The sequence below is a fragment of the Nasonia vitripennis genome, chromosome 5 (assembly GCF_009193385.2).
Source record: "Nasonia vitripennis strain AsymCx chromosome 5, Nvit_psr_1.1, whole genome shotgun sequence".
In the NCBI taxonomy this organism is placed as follows: domain Eukaryota; kingdom Metazoa; phylum Arthropoda; class Insecta; order Hymenoptera; family Pteromalidae; genus Nasonia; species Nasonia vitripennis.
In genome coordinates, this window is record NC_045761.1 from 19,021,526 (window position 1) to 19,046,169 (window position 24,644).

General features: G+C 44.6%; 2 protein-coding genes across 10 annotated transcripts in view; both read right to left on the reverse strand.

Annotated features, from left to right (window-relative positions):
• The window catches only part of LOC100122484 (membralin), a 51,444-nt gene that overhangs the window by 21,650 nt on the left and 5,150 nt on the right, over positions 1 to 24,644 (reverse strand). For all 9 annotated transcript variants that reach the window (XM_032600621.1, XM_032600622.1, XM_031932783.2 and 6 more), the window contains exons 8-10: positions 22,670 to 22,727; positions 16,782 to 16,865; positions 8,986 to 9,118 (exon numbers count right to left, since the gene is read on the reverse strand). In XM_032600621.1, coding sequence (XP_032456512.1) covers positions 8,986 to 9,118; positions 16,782 to 16,865; positions 22,670 to 22,727 — 275 coding nt within the window. The remainder of the gene's footprint in view (positions 1 to 8,985; positions 9,119 to 16,781; positions 16,866 to 22,669; positions 22,728 to 24,644) is intronic.
• On the reverse strand, positions 19,833 to 21,654 carry CYP9P3 (cytochrome P450 9P3). The gene has a single exon (NM_001172474.1). The coding sequence runs from the start codon at positions 21,488 to 21,490 to the stop codon at positions 19,970 to 19,972; it is 1,521 nt and encodes a 506-aa protein (NP_001165945.1). The 5' UTR covers positions 21,491 to 21,654; the 3' UTR covers positions 19,833 to 19,969.

Sequence of the window (24,644 nt, forward strand, 5' to 3'; positions counted from 1 at the left end):
AAGTGCGAGTATAGCGAGCTGAGCAGTTCGCCTTGCGCGACAGGACGAAATTGCCTTTACGACTAATTGGACAGCGCAGTTTTCGAGGGCGAGCCGAACGACTGTTTGGTGTATAAGTGTGTGCAGTGTCGAAGCTTTTAAAAATGCGCGCAACAAACTCGTCATGACGATTCCGCCGAACGTTAAACCCATACGTATACACTTGGTCACATACGTTAACGATTTTCGGCAGCGGCGCAACGAGCAAGCAAATTACCGTGAAGCTTATTCAAAAGAGCATATCTGCATTTTCATTTACGTGTGTATACGTGTGATACGCGCCCTGCAGTTGGTCCGTTAATGAGGTTATACACGACGCGCGCCTTATGACTCCGTAAAAATGCAAAAGAGCCGCTTATAGCCGGGAAATTTGCATAATCGCGATGCACGCACGCGGCTTTATGTCCGCGCAAATTTTACGACTGCGCCGAAAGTGTGTAATATTATACACGCGTGTGGGCTGCGCGAACGAGTCTCGATAGAATTTTCGAAATGTGCACGGATTCCCGCTCAAACGCTTAATTCATATGCGCAAAAATAAATTTCATCCGCCGTGTGTGTTCACTTGGGGAGTATGTACGGAATGAAGCGACAACGCCCGGCCACACGCGGACTCGAACTACTCGACTTTTTTTCAACTCGATTTCCTCCTCAGAATTGCTCTGGACTCGCGCTGAAATCCCCCGACGTGGAACCGACTAAACAAGCGTCATCATTTAATCAGTCGAGTCGGCGTCATACACACACACACACACAATATATATATATATATATATATATATATATATATATATATATATATATATATTTATATATAAGTACGTTAAAATAATAGACGCGTCCGCAACACGATTTCACTGAGACGTCTGCGTGTACGTGTGGCTGTGTGTATACAGATTACAAAAGAAAGAGAGTAAGTAAGAGCGAGTCCGATGGCGCCAGCTTGTCGGACGCTGTCCGGCCCATCCGAGCCAGACACGAGATCCTGATTAAAGCTCCGTCAATATATAGCAGCGACGGCATCGAGTAACGCCGTCGTATACATATATACATCTATAGAAGGAGAAGCGAGGCTGTGGACGAGACGGAGAGAGAGAGAGAGAGAGAGAGAGAGAGAGAGAGAGAGAGAGAGAGAGAGAGAGAGAGAGAGAGAGCTGCTTGCGCCAAGACAGGTGAAAGAGAGTCTCGGGCGACGATAATCAAACGGAATAGCGAGCGCCGATGCGTGAGGGTAAGGCAAAAAAATTGCATCTCGTTTGTGTATACAAGCCTGAGATGAAGTCTGCGGATGGTAATGAGTGCGCGGGATTGGAACGAAGGGTATTGCGTGAAGAGATTATTTACATTTTGCATTTTTAAATTTGTACTTATGTCATTTTATATGTTATTATATCGTTCACTATCCGAGAAAGCAGCGAGGAAAATTGAAGAGTACACATCGCTGCCGAAAATTGTGCCTCTTCTTTGACAATGATATAATACCCAACCATAGAGCCTCGCATCTCCCATTCGCTCTCTCCACTCTAAAATAACAGAGCTCGCGTGTGCGGGTTATTTATATAATTGCTTAATAACCTCAATTACAGGCCTTATTCAATCATAATCATGTTCCGCGGGGGGTGTTATTTGCGGACAAGCCCAGTTGATTGTGAGCTCTCTCTCTCTCTCTCTCTCTCTCTCTCTCTCTCTCTCTCAGCGTATAAGAGACTCTCTCGTGTGTCAGCCCCACGACGTCTCGCAAGGACACACACATTGAGGGGAGGCACACGTACAGAACGACGCGCTTCGCTTCACCTATACAGCGTAGTGTACGTGGCTTTAGAGGGCGGAAAGAAGATTCGCGCGGGCTCGAGCCCTTGTTTGCGGTAATTTCGTTGCTCTATCCGCCACGTTTGTATCGATTCGATTTTTCCGCTCTCGTTTATCGCTTCTTGTGTATACACACATACGCGCGCGCACGCGTCGATTACGTAATGCGCGTAATTAAATTCTTTTGAATCGCCGCCGCCGCGGTGAGTGTACGTATGAAAGCCCTCGTATTATTGAAAATTATACTTGGAACGCAGCAGCTGGGATATGACAAATTTCCGAATTATCCCGCATGCGCGATTGGAAATTCTCTCGATTTTGTGCAAGTTTGTCATATCCTCGTTGCGGAATATATAGCCGCGTTGATCGTTGTGTTTTTGTATCGCACTCGAGAGAGTTGAGTGTGTTTGCCGCTGCTTTGATGAATTGCCTGATGCTGTGTGGAGGTAAACACTCTAGCTCTACTGAACGAGTTAAAAATTTTATAAACAGCCATCGAATCTCTCCTATTGTGTTGTTTGCGTCGGTAATGTGACCTGGTTTCACCTCAGTCGATCGAATGCAATTCTACGCTTTCGCACAATAGAGTAAAAAATATCAATTAAAAAAAAGAAGGAGAAGCAGAAGCGGGGACAAGACACGGCGATTATTCATCCTTATCTCCAAAAGAATCCAGAGCCAGGGCGCGACAAACGCACATAATCCAAGAAAAAAGCTCGAGAGCGATATCTCAGCATCAGAGAAAGAGAGAGAGCTGGCGCGCTCGGGCGCAGCGAAATTGATCGCGGGAACGTGCTTTTGATAATTATTTGTTTGCCGAGGAACTCCCTCCGAGCTCTGTATATATACGTATACACACACAGTGTTTGCCCTTGTATAAAAGTGTTTTGCTCCTTAGGTTCGGCCGTTGGCACAATTCGCGGCAGCAGCAGCAGCAGTAGCGGGTAACGCGAGACTATACGTCGGCCCAGCCACACACATCCATCATAACCTCGCGCGAGCGCGAGAGAGCCCCACCCAGGTACCTACTACTCTCTCTCTCTCTCTCTCTCTCTCTCTCTCTCTCTCTCTCTCTCTCTCTCTCTCTCTCTCTCATTTCGTCCTTTATTTTTGCCGCGCGCTGCACCGCGAAGAGCGGGGATAGTCCATTTCTCTTGGTTAAGCCGAGCCGCGGATCTTTAAAATGCGCTGAAAGGCTTTCGCTTATTGTTGTGCGCTGCGGTGCCTCGCTGCAGGAGTTGTATATAGGTGTACAACTCCTGCACGACGAATACGTGTATAGAGGAATTTTTAGTTATTTTGCATGAAGTATCCTCTCTTTAAAAAATGATGGCATTTGTTGTGAAGCATTTAATACGTGATTCTGATTGGTTGCTGGTTGTTTGCCTAGGCAATGAGATCAGAACCGCGCTTTAAATTCATAACCCTCAAAACAGTCATAACTCATAACCCTGGTAGAAATGTTTAAGGTGTTTACAATGAAATGTGGAAACCTTGATAACAGATAAAATATACAGGGTGACCCAATTTAAACGGGCACCGCTCATAACTCGTCAGGGACAGCCACAATCGAAAAAATGGTAGAGACCAAAGTTGTAGGATATCGAAGGGGTAACCCGATGGTGACCTTGGATTTGACCTTGAACGCGTTTTTCAAGGTCATTTGAAGGTCAACTTCGGATTTTTAAATAGGAACCCCATTCTTTTATTGCGGGAATGGAAAGAGCGGTAAATTTTACGTTCAGAATGGTATGTTCGGTTGCGGCACTGAAGGTCATCGCAAGGTCATGCAGCCAGAATGAAACCCCGCCTACGTAATTCCTCTAGCAACGCCAAATTAAAAAAATTGGTAGAGATTAAAGTTGTAGGATATCGAGGGTACAACCCGATGGTGACCTTGGATTTGACCTTGAACGCGTTTTTCAAGGTCATTTGAAGGTCAACTTTGGATTTTTAAATAGGAACCCCATTCTTTTATTGCGGGAATGGAAAGAGCGGTAAATTTTACGTTCAGAATGGTATGTTCGGTCATCTCAATGTCCTGCAGCCAGAATGAAACCCCGCCTACGTAATTCCTCTAGCAACGCCAAATTAAAAAAATAATATTTTTGGCGGAAGGCCGAGTGTGAGACTCTTTCGACAATTTTCGGAGGCTATTTTTATTTTTGCAAATCGAAAGTTCGGGCGGCAGGTACGGCGCGGGACAGGGGCGCCTGCTTGAAAATCATTCGTGAGTTAAGCGTCGTAGGGGAAGGTTCGACGGAGTCGCGGTGGCAAGACTGAGCGCGGGACTTATTTTAAAAGGCTTATTTCGGGAGCCATTTTTATTTTTCGCACATCAGGAGTTCGGGTAGGTAGGTGGCGACCACCTAGAGGAGTCATTCGCAAGTTAACCGTCGGAAGGGATCATTCGGGGAATAGCGAGACTTATGTTTGGACGCTAGCGAGGGCTCATTTGCGTCTTGGCCGCTGGACAGAGAACATCTAAGAAGGGATTTCATCTCGGATACAAAGTAAAAGTAAAGTTTGAAAAAAATTAATTTGACCTTGAAATGACCTTGTAGGACTGGCTCAAATTCGAGGTCACAATTCTCCCCCCCCCCCCCCCCCCTATACAACAACTTTGGTCTCTACCACTTTTTTTTAATTTGGCGTTGCTAGAGGAATTACGTAGGCGGGGTTTCATTCTGGCTGCATGACCTTGCGATGACCTTCAGTGCCGCAACCGAACATACCATTCTGAACGTAAAATTTACCGCTCTTTCCATTCCCGCAATAAAAGAATGGGGTTCCTATTTAAAAATCCGAAGTTGACCTTCAAATGACCTTGAAAAACGCGTTCAAGGTCAAATCCAAGGTCACCATCGGGTTACCCCTTCGATATCCTACAACTTTGGTCACTACCATTTTTTCGATTGTGGCTGTCCCTGACGAGTTATGAGCGGTGCCCGTTTAAATTGGGTCACCCTGTATATAATATAATTAGCAAAAAATTTTAGTAAAAATTAATCATTACCAAGAGTGTGTAGTATTACAACATGTGTATTGAAAAGTTGCACCCTAACCCTATTTGAAGTAGTAATAAAGTGTGTAAATATTATTTAGTTTTTTTTTAATGTCAGTGAGAAGTTGAATTAAAAGAATAAAGAGTTTGAAGATATACTGTGTCTCTGTGCCCAAAGTCGCCCTCGGTGAGGTTTGAGAGGTGAATTTAAAGAAAAGTTCAGTATCCGAGTCAGTAAGTTTAAGTCTATCATTATACAATGCTCTTTGAATTGTAAAAAGGCTACTAGACATGTTACCTAGAAATATGTAACCTAGATGATTCTGATTTAAATGTTTTCGTTCATATTTTCACATTCAGGCTCATGCGAATATTTAATTGAGCAGGTCAAATTTTACTTATAGCCAGTTACGTAGACTACTATCTCTAGCACATTGTATTTCTGGTTTCTAGCATGTTTTTACATGGAGGAAGTGATAAATGTTTTGGCTTTTTTGTCAAGGTTTTAGGTAATTAGAATTTTGACTTTTAACAGTTGTGAGAGATTTTGAAACCGATACCTGTTTCTCCATTTTTGCATTTTTTCTCATTCGAAAACTAACAGGTCTAGAAAGCTCATATTTTGCATATAGATTTCTTTTGTGATTGTGAAAAGATATTTAAAGTTGAATTGACCTTAACTGAAAAACTTCTGATTTCGACTCCGACACTGGACTTGACTAAACGTCAAAATTCTAATTAATGCCTTGACAAAAAAGCTAAAATACTTATCACTTTCTTCATGTAAAAATACACTGGAAACCAGAAATACAATGTGCTAGAGATGGTAGTTTCTATGTAACTGTCTACATGAAAAATTAGATACGCTAAATTAAAAAATTCATATGAGCCTCCATGTAAAAATATGAATGAAAACAGTTAAATCATAATCATGTAGGTTACATGTTTTCTAGGTAGCATAATAAGTATCTGTGTAAAATTTCAGTTGTATAGCTTTTTTATAATGCAAATAAATGGCATTGTAATGATAGACAAACCCACTGACTCTTATACTGAACTTTTCTTCAAATTCACTGTTCAAACCAATGATGACGACATTGAGCATTATTAATATATATTAAAAAATAGTTTTGAGGGATTTAGTAACATGTTACATGCTTATAAAATATTAGCAGACGTTAGTGTGCCACCCAACACTTATAATAGATTTTCTACCAGTGTTATTAGACAGAGATAGAATCAAGAGCGCGGGAAGCGCGCCTTCATTCCTAGTCCTTATCAAAGAAACGGTGTTTGATTAACGTCGTTGTACGGTAAACGGGCGTTGGGTGCTTTTTGCAATTTCGCTGTTTGAATATTCTTTGCCGGCGCAATTACAGAAGATTGCACGAGTTCCGCTTATTCGCAGGAGTTTAAAACCAGCTCGTTTATACTTTAGCGTAAACTTTAGAATTTAACAACTCTATAGACATCACACGCCATAATAATAATAACCAGCACAACCGAAAGTACACTATGTAAAAAGACAGAATAAAAGCCAGCCGCACGAGAGCAAAGATAAATAAATTATTAGCCCTCGATCACCCTCTGACTCGGAAGAGCCTCGAGTACATTTTTCTCGAGTGAAAGAGAGGGGCGCTGCATTAGAGGCGCAACAGTCCCGATCGATAGCTTCGGAACGCGCGCTTCGTTCTGCCTCTTCTCCACACACACACACATACACACGCGCGCGCGCGCGTACACCTACGCACACAGCCATACGCGCCAGCGGATAAAAAGGAAATAACAACAGCGATCGTAACAACGAAACGCGGATTACCGGCAAATACAATAACCCGATTCATGAATTCGATGGCGCGCGGAGACAGAAACAGCTTTCGCTTCGCTCGTGTATGCGTGTGTGTATAGACCCGTCGTGTATGGTCCAATCAGGCAAATTGATAGCAAACGAAGAGCGCGTGGATTCGAGCTTGACGTATTTCTTGAAAAAGATCTGAAAATAGACTCGACGCTGCGGATATTGTCTCTCTAGCTCTCTTTCTGGATTTAGAGGATATACTGCAGTGTATGCGCCGTAAGCCGTATTTATACACCGTACCGCATCGCAATGCGGTACTTTACAAGTGTCCTCTCTTTCTCCGGATGACGACTGCAGTTTTTTTTTCTTCGATCGGTTCCTTTTTCTTTGTACACAGCTGCGTACATCCGATCTTGTATAGGAAACAGGGGAGGTAAATTTTTAAAACGTATCACGCGAATCTCCTCCTCGCATCGCAGCATCGGCTCGAGCGAGCTATCAAAGTAATAGCTCGGTTTTACGGACGATGTATTAGCTCGAGTTCGACACACGCCAGTGTATACCGGTCCGGCGCTCCGACGCGAAAGAGAGATTATCCCGCAGCGAAGCGACACATTGCAAGCCGCGCGGCAGTAGAATTACAAGCATCGGGCTACAATTAGGCAGTAAGCAGAACCAAGAGAGAGAAAGGGAAAGCGCATCGCTCTTTCCCACAGCTCTCGTCGCTCCGCAAAGCCGATCGTTTAGCGAATGGCCTTGCGCGCGAATCAAATCGGCAGCGAGAGAGAGAGAGAGAGAGAGAGAGCTCGAATGGATCGAGGGCTCCTGCCGCTCGTCATTAGCACGGGTCATCTGCTTTTAATTAGAAGCCTCGAGTCCCTCTGTCGAAATGCCGGACGCGATTCGACGCACTGGATATATACAGTGCATAGAGTACGCGAGAGATATCAGCCGAACGATCGCGTGACTTCTCGTAGCGGCTCCTTGCGCTGTCTTATGGGCCAGAGGTGATTGGGAAAGCTGAGTGCGGGGATTCCCCGGTTTTGGGGGATTCGAGAGAAATGAGCTGCGCGAGAGTGTCGAGACGATGGATCTGCCGGAGGAGCTGCATAACGGCCGCTGTATACTCTGATCCCTGGCGGTAGTTGACGATCGTGAAATCGTCTGAGATTACGAATTTGGGGGAGTATTTATGACGCGAGAGGATGTATTGGGTGATTGATTTGGTCGGGTATACGATCGGTCGTTTGGATGGAATGAATATACAACAGACTTTTGATACTTTTTACACTTCGACGATCAGTCTGTATATTACGCTGGCATGACAATGTCGCATATATCCAATTTTCTTCATGCGCGTATGGTTAAATTGCTACGATATTAAAGCCTACACTCCGTTCGACGAGATACTGTAAATGAAATCAATGAAGAGTAAAGAGCGACATTCTTTATTCTCTTCTTAAAAGCAGCGAATATCTTTTATCCGGATTGAAAGGCTCGCTATGCGAATAAGCGAAGCAGTTATTGAACCTCATACAGCGATCTTTCAGATTGAAATATACACGAATGAATGAACACTACTTCGCTAAATTGCGATTTTCGAATAGCTCCCTCTCTCGCACATGGGCATTTCTTAAAGCGTTGTAGAAGTCGAGCCCTCGATATTTTTCAAAATACCGGGCGTACTTCGAATATCGAATTAGCGAAATACTCGAGGAGATATCGCGGAAGATAGGATTGCGGTAAGCAAGAATATCACGTTACAAAACAACAGACATTTTCAAAGTTAATTGCAAACACGGAGAGCTGAGAGCGTCCAAAAAAGGAAAAATCAAAGAGACCTAGACGCAAAGGGGAAAATCGCTGGAGAGTAAAGAGGGATGAAAAATGTAAAATTTCAAAGAGCAACGGCGGCGCTAACAGAAGCGAACTCTGGGACAGACATTGATCGTTTTAGTTTTAGCCCGTCGCAGAGAGAGAGAGAGAGAGAGAGAGAGAGAGAGAGAGAGAGAGAGAGAGAGAGAGAGAGAGCTGAAATAAAGAAGAAAGAGCGGCTTGTTCGCCTCGAGACTTGGGATTTAGTGTTTAATGCCGCTTAATCCTTCTTAATTAAATGCTCCACCAGCGCCATTCCTCCGTTTCTTCCCTTTTCACTGATCTCTTTCTCCCTTCTCTCGCTTCCTCCTCTTCTTCTGGCCGCGACTCCCTCTTCATTTACCTTTGCACTTTCATAGCCAGGAATGTGTGCATTTTTAATTATTTCCACGGCCAGAATTTAATAGCGCAATGATAATGCAAGCGATTATACCTGAATCATCGTATACATTGCACTTACCTTAGCCAGTGCCTTTTGGTGATCGGCGTGTGACAGCAAACGGCGTCGTACTGATCGGCGATAAAAACAATCAGCATTATGTAGAACGCCGTCGTCGTGTCGTTGAAAAATTCCGACATTATTGCTTCCATTCCTGTAATCACAAGATTTGAGAACAAATGAATTATGATTTTTAACGAATTCGTTAGAATATTCGTTGCATGTACGTGTATTTCATATTTTGGAACATTAAATCTTTCTCGTTAACGAAACATAAGTACGTAAATCCGGCTTAAAAGATAATTTTGAAACGTTTGCTTCATTCAAAATAAATATCAACTGGAAATAGGCATCGTTAAAAGTCGTGCAGCAAACGATCCCAAAATGATGGCGATTCAGATAAAATTCGTTAGCTGTTCTGCTATTTTAAATGTCGCTACAGTTTACGGGTAATTGAACCATCGATCTACAAATGTTTCTATCCACATGAAGATTTTGAATTTGTCGAATTTTTCAAATTCTGCATCGCCAATTTTACTAAAATCCGTAAAACCGTATACAATTACCATGTCGCTTTGACATAAATGCTGCTTGTATAATGTAATGTAATGCAATGTTATATTGAATTTATTATATAAATGCATTATTTTTTCAATGCTAATAATATCTGATTTTAATATTAAAACGGCCGGACGTAAATGCTTTTAACCGTTTAATTGAAATAATTATTTAACAAGCGAAACAATTGTAAAATCTTGAAATTTATCATACTTATAAAAATTCTTATTGCAATTAATTTTCGAATACTGATTATTTTACAAGTTTATATTATTCCATCAAGCAATTATTTTTACAATATAACCGAATAAATTATGTATAACTTTTGATTTCCGTATAAAACGGCATTCAATATGCATTCAATTAAAATTAATTAAAAAAAATAGGCGGATTTAAAAAACCAAAATATCAAATGTTACACATCTCTATGGAAAACTGTTTTTGCTCTGTCAGACGTGTGAATTACGAAAAAATAGTATATGTTCCAGTACATAAAACGCTTCAATACTACAGTGTAGCAACATTAAATTTTTGTTTTTGCCTCTTAGACATTCCATGTCTGTAGGAACACTACCTTGTTAACAAAATCGGTATATTTTCTGTAGCGACTTTCTCACATAATTACTTCGGTAAAACCTAGTGCTAATTTAGGAATACAATACGCGCAATTAGAGTATCTAAATTTCATTTGGCTACTTTATTGCTCATTACAATTCATAATTTAAAACCTTAGCAATACGACCGGGATCGGAAAATTCACTTGGCGCACAGAATCCTCTATACCCCCTCAGTTCTTATTCTCCCCTTCACCCTCCTCCGTCAGGCATTTTTTGTTAAGCCGAAGCGCTAAACGAAAAATCTCTTATTGGAAAAAATATAATTGTGAAACTACTTTTCGTTATTAACGATCATTGAGTTACACGCTTAATTGCGAAGAAGGTCGATAGATGAATTTTCCATACCGAACAACCTACGCCGGCACCCTCTAATCGATTTTTATTAATTACGGATAATTGAATTTCCAAACGGATTGTGCCAAGAAAATGTGTCGCATAAGCGCATTAAGCCGAAAGAGGGAAGCGGCTGAAAACGTGCAGCGAGATCATGTATCAGGTTAGGGAAAAAAGTTCAACGAAAAATATTTTAAGGTCTGCAAACAACCGTAATCAAATAAACAGGATTCATGGATTCGGGAAAGCAACAAAAAAGCACTACCGAACACACATATAGCTCTGTTCATTAACTTATTTCGGCTTTTACGTCATTCATCAGTTACCCGTACGCGTAAAAGTAATAACAGAGCTTCGGCCGAATCTCATAAAAGAAACACGGTAACAATCTCACTCTCTGAAACATCGAGCAGCGCCTGTAAATCTCTGTAAAGCACCGAGCATCAGCATCCAGAGGTATAATAGCATCGTCGAACTGAACGCGTCGAATCGAGGGGGAGCGAGGCTCGAAATAATGCATAAAAGTGGATTTCGGCGGAATTCCATTCGCATTCTCGAGCTTAACCTGGTTTTTGCATGCCATTAACGTGACTTAGCGCCCGGCTGAACTCCCACGTACGCTATATATGTATTATTCTTTTACTATTCCGAGCGTATGGTCCCCCGTGGTTTCCATTACAATTATGCGCCGGCGCAGCCCGACGTAACGCCTTGTACACGCTGCTTTTATTTCTCGCGTCTCTCTCTCTCTCTCTCTCTCTCTCTCTCTCTCTCTCTCTCTCTCTCTCTCTCTCTCTTTCACGGCTTCGTTCCGCTGCGAGAGCGGATTTTCTTTCTTTTCTTTTCGCTTTTGCTTTTTCTTGCCGTCGTATAGCGTGCATAATGGGACAGCGAGAAAAATGTTCGGATTTGATTGCTTTTTCATTGATTATTAATGAGAGCACTGCACGCGTATAGAGCAACGGGTGGATTTACGTCCTCGGATTTTTAATAATGTTTTTATATTTTGACAGCGCGCGTTTCGCTCGATAAAGCCAGGGCTTGATGAAAGAATTCATTGATTGTCGCGGTTATGAATTTATAATTGTTTTAATAAAATGTTGAGATATGTGCTGCGGCGATGATGAGACGCGCAACCGGGAGTGAAATCGTGCGGTTATAAATAATTAATTGGAACTGATTTTTTAACAAAGTGGGCTGGATTGTTCGATTGAACCATTAATCTTTGGAGAAAATACATGCCGAACACCGATATTATGAAGTTATTTCGATTCTAGGTTTTTATCTCAATTTACAACTAATAGATCGTCGCTCCTAACAGAATTGAAAAAAATGTGCCTATCGAGATTATCTAAGTCTTGATAAATTTATATCTTGTCAGCTTTGATAATGAAAATTGATAACAAGCCTTTTTGTGCAGATACTTATTTTTCCGCTATTCAAAACTACCCTCTGAAAATATTCCAAACAGCATATAGGCGTAAACACGGCCATCATAGGCAGCCGATAAAAACGAAGCACATCAGAGGACGTAAATCAATAAGAGCGCCTGTAAGAACACACGTAGAAATCGTGCCGACTAGACGCATTAATCTCGAGAGCGTTTCGACGAGCGGCGATGATACGCGCCCGGCACACGCGGATAATGCACCCGTTTAAATGCATACTGTCCGGGCATTTCCTCACCCCGGGATAAGCCGTGCGCCGAATACCCGCGACCGCCCACTCGGCACTTGCTCTCTTATAAAGACGTTAAAATTCCCAGGCGGCTCGCAATGATGATCTTCGCCTCGGCGAAATTTCCCGCAGCTTTTCGCGGCCAGGATCAGAGCAGAATCGAGGTGTTATTTCAAATTAGCCTTTATTACATAGTGCGCACTCTCGGATTCGACCTTCGGCGAATTTTCACGCGGTATAAATCTGCGTTTCGAGCTCGATCGAACCCGCACCCGCGAAGAGCCGAACACGTACGCAGGGCCTACATATCGAATTTCAAGCGTTGCACTCTTTACAGGCTCCGAAACAAGGATATCGAGGAGAGCGAGCATCGGCTCAAGTGGGGACATCACTCACGTGTCATCGGCACATCGTACGTCGCTATATGCCCACGGCGACGTCGGCGGCCACGGCGGCAATTCCGCGCAGACCGCGAAACGGCTCAGCGAACTAATGGACGGCAATATTTTCCGCTGACCGAGCTGCCGTGCTGCTCTGTTGCTGCCGGCCAGTGTGTAGTGGCGTCCGATCGCCAGCGGCCGAGATTGGACGTATTTGGATTTGATCGAGACATAATAAATGCAAATGTATTAAACGCATGATGGGCGGCCGGCTCTCTGTACTCTGAAGCTCCAGCTGCTACTGCGGAACACATACAGTGTGTATGTGTGTGTGTGCTATATAGCAGGGCTGCCTATGCTGAGGGTGAGACTCGGCTAAATTTGCGGCAAGCCAATATTATGTGCACGCACGCGCGAGAGAAGCGAATACGCGCCAACGCGTTTCGCCGCGGCGCCGGGCTATATTAGGCTGCAGTGCAGCGCACTGCGCATATGTATGTACATTGTCGGTGGATTCCGCAGGAAAGATTCTGCGGATGAAGCGTATAGCAGTGTGTCTGTGTGGATCGGGTTGCGAACGATGGAGAGCTTTTTCGAATTTTAGATGGGGAATCGATGTTCTGATGGCCCTTATGGTGTGAGAAGACGGAAGGGGTAGGGGCACGTGTTTAGCGATAAAAATTGTCGTATCAATAAAATTAATAATCAAAAATCAATAAATAAAGTTCAATGACTTGTGCAATCGAGAGCGTTAACCTTCCAAGATAAGGCGCATGCCAATTAATAGATCAAAAACCCTGGTAGAAATTAATCTAGAAACTGGCAAGTTCTTAGGTTAAAATCCTAAGAACTTGCCAGTTTTTAGGTTAATTTCTACCAGGGAAGATATTCAAAAATAACGACGTCGCTGCCGGTGATAAGTAGGCCAGGGCGATTAGATAGAACGATATGGATCGAGATTTTATCGGACAACGAGCAGTGACGATAACGCTTGAAAACGTATAAGCGATTGATTCGTCTGTTTCTAAAAATTCGAGTTACGAGTTTCCGAGAAGCCCACAGACAAATTACTGCGTTCTTCTGAACACACAGAGAGCATCAGAAATCATCCGCGCATCCGACGACGACGACACCTCGAACTCTATACCCAGTGCAGCTTGCGCGATGAGGACGACGCCTAGCCCCAAGGCACCGGAAGCGGATACGGAGCTACTTAAGGGACGACGCTCGCACACGCCTCGCTGGCTTTCTCGCCCATTAAAAGCGAGCTTGCGCGCGATCGATGCGAAGTTAACTACTCGGCTGTGCTCGTGCAGCTACGAAGTCGAGATTTCGTTCCCTGGCAGGAGAGCTTGCAAAAGCTTCCCTCCTGTTCGTTTCGGACAACACGACGCTGTTTTTTTTTATAGTTATAAATGCGCGGCATGTATTTACCGCGGAAGTTCGAATAATAGGAGAGCTTTCAAAGATTTAGTTGTATACGATAACGTATAAAGAGTGTACACGCGGATTCTCGAGTAATTAGCGCGAGACTCTAGTCCGGCGTTAAACAATGTATAGCTCGGCGCGCTTAAACTTTGTGAACTAATTAGAAGGATGTGCGCCCGAGTCTTACTTCGGAGTTTGTGCATTGTTATAAGGTATATAAAGAAGTGTATACGGGTGAACGTCGGTTGCATGGAAAACGCATATTTTAACAATTTGCTTTCAGCGGAAGTGGGTCAGTTGCTTTTCTGTTGAGAAGACACCGTAGCAATAATTCTCGCAATATACTGTGCGGTACAAGATTGCTATTATCGTCTATTATAATATTAGACATCCATTATGTCAACTGAACTATTCGGTCGAATCGTTTTCTGCCAAAATCCTCCCCCCCCCCCCCCCCCCTGTATCACCATCGCACACGAGCGATTTTCCTCGCAATGATATACATACGTACAATGCTTCGAAGCGAAATCGTATTATCCACGAGCGGTCTGACAGGACTTGGGCATCGGGCAAGTAAAAGTCTACGCGGCGGCGGCGGCGGTCCATCGCGCAAACAATGTTGGCGCCGAGACGCGTCAACGAAAATAGCCTCGCAGCCTGTTGGCCAGCCGATCGAGCGTCGATGATGCATCAGGACGGCAAAACTCTCTCTCTCTCCCTCCTTGCTGCATTATGTAATGTATGCAAAATCATCGCCGGCGGTGCCGTCCTGCTTCTCCGTACACAGATTAAACTGACACACACGGACAATTTGACGTAAATCGTAGAGCCACGCGCTGCGCGCAAGTTATAGAGGGTTTATCGACGCTTTCAAATGAACTCTCTCCTATCCATATACGCCCTTATATTGCCGTCTCGTTGTTTTCTCCCTCTAGCAGTCCCTTTTTTCTGTAACGCGGAATTTTCGAAATTGAATTTTTCGGACAGTTCTTTTTTTGGTCGTTTAATTGTGCGGCGAGCTTATTGCGTCGCGGACGAGTATTATAGTTTGAAAGTGAATGAAAAAGAAAGCAAAGGTAAATAAAAGCTCGGGAGGAATCTTCCAAGCGAATAGTTCTATACTTTGGACATACACAGCGATACACACGACAATTCGAAGCCGGCCTGCAACGGAAGCGTAAAACACGCGCTGTCCAACTATGTATGTATATAGAGTCGAGAGGTATGGCTAGATAGTGTCGTCGTCGCTGCGCGAAATAACGAAGTAAAGCGACAAGAGAGGCGACGAATTTCCAGATCCCAGAGACGACGACGCCTTGGCGCGTTCGAAGAGAGAGAAGGAGAGAGAGAGAGAGAGAGAGAGAGAGAGAGAGAGAGAGAGAACGCCTCGAGAGGAAGTCGGTCGGGAAGTTGTTATCCGAAGTGATGGGTTCCGGTTCCTGCCGCGAATTCGCACCGCCTTCGACGTTCAACTTGTGGATCGAGTAGTGTTCCGGCGCAAGTTCTCGCTCCTTCTTTTGCAGTTTCATCTTTCGATAAGAGCCGCGCGCGCAAGAGGGAGAAAGAGAAGTTTGCATTGATTGTTATTAGCTCAGTGTGTCGGGAAATTGATTCTATTGACTATCGAATATCCGCTGATATTGTATTATCATATGATCTTTAATGGGATTACTAAAAAGAACATTGCGGCTTTGAGAAGTAGTAATAATTGCAGCCATCGAAAGTGCCTTACTTATATATTTGGGTATAAATAATCATTAAAAGACTTTTAAAATGTAGACACCAATTTATAAAATTAATACTTTTCGATCGTCTATCGCTGATCTTCACGTTCTCTGATCATCCCACCAACGGTAAGTACACTCGTCAGATGCATAAAAAGACATCATATACATACATCCAATACAACCCAGCTAAATAATTCCAAAGCGCACGAAGACGTGTAAAAGTTCTCGCTGCAGCCGCCTTATATGCGCCCGTGCACGCAGTCAAAATAAAAAGCTCGCTCGCGCACCATAGCGAAGAGAGAACAAGATAAAGCAGCCCAACTGTTGCGCCTTCATCAGAAATTGATGCGGTATCCCCCGAATCCAGGGAGTCATAACCCGTTAGCGCTCTCTCTCTCTCTCTCTCTCTCTCTCTCTCTCTCTCTCTCTCTCTCTCTCTCTCTCTCTCTCTCTCTCTCTCTCTCTCTCCCTCTCCATTTATCACTTTATCTCGCTTTTCGCGCTCGCTCGCGGATGTTTGCCTTTCATTATTAAACGCGAGAGCGCGCGCGCGCGAAATAATGCGATTAAAAGCTCGAAAGCTCGCCGGTGACTTGCGAAACTCTTTTAACGGCTTATACGTTCGCTTGATAATTTCTTCTATCTCTCTGGCTGATTTTTATTTACGAAATTTAAGACGTGAATATTCACGCAAGCACAGCTGCACCTGTTGCGGGTGTGCTTTTTTTATTATCAAATTCGAATGGTAAAAAGGCGAAATTCTAGCTTTCGTTTCTACGAAGCTTCTGTACATATGCTGGTGGATAGAACGCAACAGGAGAGGCTCATTCGGCAAAAAGCTCCACATCGTATGCTGCACGCATACGCAGTGCGCTGTAGGTAAACCAGATTATGCAGACGACGCGATGACGCGTGTACAGACACGTCGTGCTGGGACGAAATGCGCTTGGGCACAACATGTATACGCACGGGTTTTTCGTTGCTCAGCGCGTTTACGTTATTGCTTTTACGCGTAAACGTCATCTTTTGAGGAAATTGTCGGTTTGTACCGTAAAAAACGCAATCGTCTGTATAATTTAATAAATTGACGAACTTACCGACAAGCGCCAAAATCACAGTTAGAAGAGAGGCAGCCGGGAAGGACACGGTGTTGTTGAACTCCAGCATTTGTAGAAGATCCACTGAAACATAAAAAAAGCACAGCAATTTTTATCAACCAGTTCAAAAACATTCGAAATCCGGATATAAAGAGCAAAGGGCGCGTGAGCCAAGATCAATAATAAGGGCCCTCATCTCTCGTCTCGTTCCATATTTATTGCGCGCGGGTGTGTAAGCATAACGAGGTCGACGCTTTAAAAGGAAGAGAAAAAAATTAAAGTTTCAGGGCGTCTCGGCAGCAGCAGCTTGATTGGATACCTGGACTCCCGAGCGGAAAGAAGGTTACCACTTTGATGCCGTCGTCGACCGGTCGCCAGAGCGGATAAATAATCTCGGAAGTTCTCGTCGACGGGAAGAAGTTTGATGATCATCGGCGCGATACGCAGTTTTATAATCAAACTGCGACGCTATACTCCGATGCTTCTTTGCGCGCAGCGGCGGCGGCGGCGGCGGCGGCGAAGGAAGTTTTTAATTCCTCCTCGAAGGCTCTACCCAGTTTTGATCCGTACTCCATTGCCCCCCGCGCTTATACACACGTACATAAAGGCCTGTGTGCGTATGTGTGTATGTGTGTATACCGGGCTTTCTCGCGCGCAATGCGGAAACTGAACTCGCCCCCGCATTATCCGGATAATGCGAGTTGTAATTCTCGTGTTTCGCGAGAGAGCGCATTATAATTAATAACATATTCGAATAATTAGGATTTTCGGGGAATTTCTCGTGCGGCTACGCCGCGACCCGCGCGTCTAAGTTGATCATTTCGGATTCTGATGCGTACGTGGTGCGTGTATTGCTTGCAAAGTAGTTTAGTTCGAAATCAGCGCGTGGAAGCAGGCGTTCGATGTAAATTTCAGCGGAAAATTTTAAAAAGTCGTAGTTAATATGCAAATCCTCGTAGATATACGCGAGCGAAAAAGGGGAAGAGCTTACACACAGGGCTGGAAACCGGAGCAAGACGCTGATGAATTTTAAAATTCAACTAACTTTCCCGCGCGCGTCTCCTTTTTCTCGCGCTTCTAACAATTTTTCAGACGCCCTCGCTTACGAGACCTCGATTATGCATCATTGTATAGGTACATAGCACTTTTTCAATTCCTGATGAGTAGGTATACCTAATCCGGGTGGAGTATAGCTGCTTAGGGCACGTGTATCGCGGCACGTGAAATCTGGTTACATGGAAGCGCCATAATGAAAACACGAATTTCGCGGAGCCATCCCCGATGGCACGAGGATAATATCTTCTTGGAGAGTAGGTCCATACCGCTTTGGACTCTGTTTTTCTATGCAAATTGGCATTCCGAAAGATTATGCTGGCAAAATAGACCTGTACACGCCCTTTGGCGAGGATGAACGCGATGTCCTTTTCGTGTTTTCCATCCGAGTGGGCTCGCAATTTCGAAAATTTTGGTGTGTTCTGTAATTTTCAAACACTCGAGCAAACGAGGACGGTACGTTGACTGCGCATCAAGTTATCTTTTAATAAATTATAATAATTATTCATGAATCTGGAAAGGTATCAAAATATAAGTATATCCCTTCAGTCTCTCGTTCAACATCCCCGTCTTATGCTTGCCAAATTTTCGGCCTCGTCGGTGAAATATTCGAGGAAAATGAATTCCGCCCCTCCAGAACTCTGTCTTAGTCTAATTAGGATTCAAGGATCTAAGGCAACAATAACGCGGGGGAGTAGCAAAAATCTCAGGAGGTTGCATCTTCGTAATTATACGCCGAAGCTTTCCAGGGCCAAACATCAGCGCACCTGATGCCAACCCGTGGGTTATTGTTATTATATACATAGCGAGCAAATTTTCTTCCTCGTTAACAATAAACGCGAACTGATCCTCGTCGTGACGTCGTCTGAATTCGACTGTGATGCAATTTTTCGCTAACGCACGCGCGTCTCCGCACATTTATCGGCTTTATCTGCTGTATGTACGCGCGCGCAGCGAATTTTTCTTATGTAATATGCAATTACGCGATAGGAATATCGAGGCCAAACAAACAAATTTGATAATATCACCGAGCGTTTTATTCACTGCCGATAAAGCACAAAGCCGTGTATACATTATTATTATTATTATTATTTTTTTTTTTTTTATAAATTTGGCGAGTTTAAGATTTACGTAGGAAGAGGAAAAATTGTCGCCTCGACGAGATATTATCAATTTTAAAAATAAAAAAGCACGTCGCTCCGTAGTGCAGCGTCAATACAATCGCCGTCTGAAATTACCGCAAGACACGGCGGCAATAACAAAGATTAAAAGCCGTTTAATCTAAATCCCCCGCGCGCAGACGATTATTACGATACACAAGCTGCAAGCATGGAGCCCAGAGGATATCGCAAGGCGTAGTCGGCTTTCTCCGCTAAATCCATCCAGCCGCGACGAGACGAGGACAACTGCGCGCATCATCAGCATTGTTTCAGCTGCATAAGCCGCTGTCAATCAGCGCATCTTAAAAATGCTTGAAAATTCATATCGAGAGAGCCGCTGCGAGTAGCACATCAAGCTCGCGCTATCCGTCCGTAAAGACTCGTTAGCCGAGATTACCTTCGTTACGCGAGCATTAATTCGCAGCGCGGATTGTCGTCATAATGACACTGGCATTGCGATAGCCGCAGAACGATTTATCCTAGGAGTTGCCGAGCTTGTCGATTATACCGATGACCCCCGCGCATCGACTCTCTCGCTCTGTATACGTGTTGTATAATACGCGCGAGGCTCGAGAGGAGAAGGGATAGGATACAGCGAGAAGCGCAATAATAGCAATTAAACTGCCAGCGTCACGTAATCTGTGTGTACCTTTGTAGTTTACGCCGGATACTTTGTCATCAGCTGGATTTTTGTCGCTGTCTCCAGAAGGGATATTGAAAACGAGACGCGCGCGAGTGTTACGTGATGGATTCGGGATATCTGGGTTAACGGATTATTCTCTTTTTTTGCCTGCTCGAACTTATTTATGGCGCGGTTGCGTAATGAGTTATTGCTGGCTGTGGAGACGAATCTCGATTTTATTATTGTACTTATACCTATATTGTTGTCATTTACAAGTAATAGACTAGCTTACATTTCGTGAAAAATATAACTCTGTATAATACAATCGTAGAAAAGAACAAGCGCAAGCGTCCTCAATCCGTCTTCTTTCGCTCCTCGAACTTGAGCCAAAAGCCATCCTTCTGAGTCATGTTGAAGGTCTTTTTGCAAAATTCGATGGGATACTTGGATCTGTCGGTGAATTTGATCCTGAACTTTCTCAGGATGTGAACGAGCAGAGTTTTCGTCTCCATGAGAGCGAAACGATTTCCGATGCACTTCCTGGGCCCGTGCCCGAAGGGCATGTAAATATACGGATTGATCTTGTCCTTGTTCTCGTCGGAGAACCTCTCCGGCATGAATTTGTCTGGCTCCGGAAAGTGTTGCGGGTCGTGATGCATACCGTAGATCGGCATCACCATGTTCGTCCCGATTTCCACCCGAAGTTCCGGTTCGCCAGCCTTGGCAGGTGGCATGACGAACTCCTTGGCGCAGACCCTGTCGGTCATCGGTGACGGTGGGTACATCCTCAGGGTTTCGCTGATCACCATGTCCAGGTACTTCATTTTCGCGAGGGACTCGTAGGTCAACTCTTCGCCGTTCTCCTGCTCCTCGATCTCTCTGAAGACCTTCTCTTGTATGTCCGGGTGAGCGGCCAGCTCGTAAGCCGCGAAGCACATGAGGGTGGACGAGGTGTCGAAGCCAGCCAGGAAGAAGATGAAGGCCTGGCCGATGATGTCCTCGATGGTGACATCGATGCCGTCCTCCTTGTCCCTAGCCTGCATCAGCAGCTGAATCATGTCGGGTCTCACTATCTTCTGTTCCTCTCTCGTTCTCACGGTGTTGATGACCAGCTGGTTGAAGAACTTGTCGGTGGACCTCGACAGGAACCTCTCGCCGGTCATCCGGACGAGTTTCGGGAAGCTCCGGAAAAGTATGAACTTGATCAGCCTCAGAGGACTGGAGAACGAAGTGGCGTCTTTGCCGTGGACGTAGAACTCGTTCTCGCGATCCCTCATGGAATTGACCTGGATACCAAAAGCGGCAGTGGCTATAACGTCGTTGGTGTACCTGGTGAACGCGTCCTTGGCCTCGAAGTTCGCAGCCAATTCCGGATGATCGACGAAGTACTGGACGAATTCCCTGGAGCACTCGGTGATCAGCTGGAACATAATCTTCATCTTGTTGGCGGTGAAGCTCGGGCTAAGTGTGCCCCGGACGTCCTTCCAGCGCTGACCTTTGAGGGAGAAGACGTTGCGCCCGACTATGGGGTCCATCTCCTCCGTGACGAAGCTGCGGTGGTCCGGAAAATTGTCGAAGTTCTTCACACAGATGTCACGGATAAGGTCGAGGTCCTTGAGCACGATGACCGGGGTGTTGAAGTCGAAGGTGCCGTAGTACTTCGCGTCCGGAAGGTAGTTGTAGAGGAACTTGGCGTGCTCGGGAAAGGAGTTGCGCCGGAAGAATATGGGCGCAAAATTGCCGAGCAGTGGGGTCACCTTAAGATGCAGAATCTTGCGCTGGTTCCAATAGGTGAACTGGTTGACTACCATATACAGCAGATACAGCAAACCGACCGCCAATCCGTAGGCGGCGATCAGAAGGATGAACATCATTGTTTTATTTTCTATACTCAGACGCAGTTCAAAAACGATCCATAACTCGGTGCTCTCCGATATCCACAGGCGCTTCAGACATCAACGTCCATGTCCGCGGAAAAATCCTCTAGAGCAGCGACCACGCGTACCGGCGTTCGAGCAGCGCGAACTGAAACTGCGTCGCGATTTCTACACGCCGCGTGTTATTAAAGGCGAACCGGGCCGTTGCGTCACTCTCGTGTTCGTGCACCCGCTCATTCCTCTCGTGTAAGCTATCCCTACCACGCAGTCATCTTTTTTTTCTCTCCCTCTCACTCGCTTCTCGGTACTCTTGACACTGAATGATCTTGCATTGCGCGCATAGACCGAAGGAAAAAAAGCAACTACTCGTGTCTTCGGCCGACGTAGGCGGAAAACTAGGACGCCGGAGAGCGAGATGACACTGGCAATCAAGTGGGATGCTATATAGCTCTGATAAAGAGTGTAGTACTAGAGCCGAGGCAGGAGCGTAGAGTGAGGTATGGGAGCCAGTACCAGGACGGCTTTTGTTGGGAACGTCGAAGAAGGATGGTTTTGGGATTGTGGATTGAAAATTGTACGGAGATTAATGATTTGTCATCGATTTTATAACTAATTTGTACGTGTACTATTTCAATGTATAAAGAAAAATTTGTGATTTCATTATTCTCAATAATTTTATCGAGAGCAAAAGTTCATAAACAAACTGCTAATTCAGTATCACCAGGATTGAACCTCTTACTCAATTCCATTTCAATTAAAAACCTTACTTTATGCGACGATATTTGCTTTTACTATTGTTTTCGCAATGCGCTATCCTTCCAATTTTGGCGAAGCAGGTATGCCGGTAATGTCGAAAGGCAGCTATAGATGTTCCTAAAGTTACATCACAGTTCAAAAGCTCAAAAGTGAATTTAACGAACCCGGCCTGGTCGGCAAACATTGCCAAAAGGCGCTTTCTAAATAATTCACCATACGTGTAACCTCGGCTCATATTCGAGGAAAAGGTCGTTCACCTGTACACGGCTTTCGCAATTTGAGATTACAATTTTACAATAGGTTGTCGACCTCTCGAATTATCTCGAGTTGAAAGATGATTTTCGATTAGTTCCATTGCTCTTTTCCTTCCTGGTTATTAAACGTTTATTAAAATGACAAAAATGTTCAAAATTGACTTACCGATGAAAACGAAGATCTGATGATGGGAGTAGCGCAGCAGCATGGATATCGACACAGTCTGAAACAGAAATTACAGATCAAGTATGTAACAATATTATATAGCGATTACATATCAACCAAAAAAGGAAAGACTTATATTCGGATAAAAATCAAAAAGACCGCGCACTTCTACGAAATCGCTTATTTTGATCGAATTATAGTAGAGCATTAATTTAGCCCAGTAACTCAAGGCAGGATTACGCCTGGCAAATTGCAAACTGCGTTCCCGCTATCGGTTGCCCGCTTCGAGGGTGAATAATACAATTGAATAGTGAATAGGAACTGAACGAATTCAACCTGCCACCTGACTCCCTTCTCTTGCGAATAATTCCCTATACACGTGACTAACGAATATTTTCAGCCGTATTTTATCTCGAGCACCGCGAGCTTCTCGATGGAATTAACCCGGCACTGATTATACTGCGTATCCGGTCTCTGAAATTGCCATCCCCTATTTACGCGACTCCTCGATCATCAGCGACGTTATTAATAGCTTCGATCGAGCGTCGAGTCATCGAGCCATCTCGCAGGATTTGACGTCGGAAAAAAGCAACCACCGAATAGTATACATGAGCACAGAGCCGCATCGCACAAAAGGAGCATCAGCTCGCGGCACATCCACAAAGACAGAAGAAACGCTGGCGGCATCTGGACATTGTCCTGCCGGGAACAGAGAGACAGTGCATAATGGAGTAGTCCGAAGAGAGCCAGAGAGAGAGAGAGAGAGAGAGAGAGAGAGAGAGAGAGAGAGAGAGAGAGAGAGAGAGAGAGAGAGAGAGAGAGAGAGAGAGAGAGAGAGAGAGAGAGAGAGAGAGAGAGAGAGAGAGACAGAGAGAGAGAGAGAGAGAGAGAGAGAGAGAGAGAGAGAGAGAGAGAGAGAGAGAGAGAGAGAGAGACAGAGAGAGAGAGACGCTGGATGCAGATGTTGGGCAGCGACGAGGAGAGAGAGAGGGTTGATTGCGGGCGAGCACGCGACAGAGGACAATCGCCCCATACACGTGACGCGCGCGCAAAGCAATACAGACGCTGGAAATGTGCGCCACTGCTGCTCACGTGCCTCGACACGAGACTATACCCCTAGGCCGACTCGATCTCACCCCTTTTAACCCCTCTTCGCTTTCCGCGAAATTTCCCGTTTATGGAATGCTTTGCGCTGTTTGTTGCGGGCTTTTTTCTGCTGGGAATTTGTTGACGATTTTTGTTGCGGGATTGTGGAACACTGCGAGGAGTGGAAGATTGCACGTGCCTTGGAAATTTCTCGTATTCACGTCAGAAAATGTTTGTGATTGCAGTTCAATGAAAATCGCCTTCCGAGAAATCGTCACCTTCTACAATACATGCTGGTTATTGAAATTATCACAAAATTAAATTTCCAAAAACGGGCATTTAGTTTAGCCCGATATTAAAACGAAAATTAAATTTTGATAATCCTGCCAAAGTTTGCATTCGTGGAAAAGCAATTAGCTTTTATTGAAATATTCAAAACTGCGTCAAAAAATCTGACAAACGCGAGTGGCCCCTTTTCGCCGAAAAAGAACGATTGATTGACTCTCGTCTGATAATACAACGGTGAAAAACAAATTTATTAATAGACACGCACGTAAAACAAAACATCGATTTAAAATCTGCAATTAACAATCGTTCCATCATACTATACGATCTCTCGACCGAATAACAGATTTTGTAACAGAATAACATACGGCACGAGTAATAAGTTTGATAAGCAAGCATCGGGCGAGTTCAGCGACACGCGGCCCTCTGGTACACGCCGTGTATGTAGGTACAGCTCTACCCCTCTATCCGCGGGATAATTTGATACGAAATGACCGGCCAGGGGACCGAATAAGACGCTCGTAATAACGCTGATTTATAGGCCGACGCCGGTTCAGCACTGCGGCGGCGGCGCCTCCTCTCGTATATACGCGCATGTGTCCCT

Excerpts from the sequence above, each read along its gene's own strand:
- CYP9P3 (NM_001172474.1), bottom strand. The coding sequence starts at position 21,490 with ATGATGTTCATCCTTCTGATCGCCGCCTACGGATTGGCGGTCGGTTTG.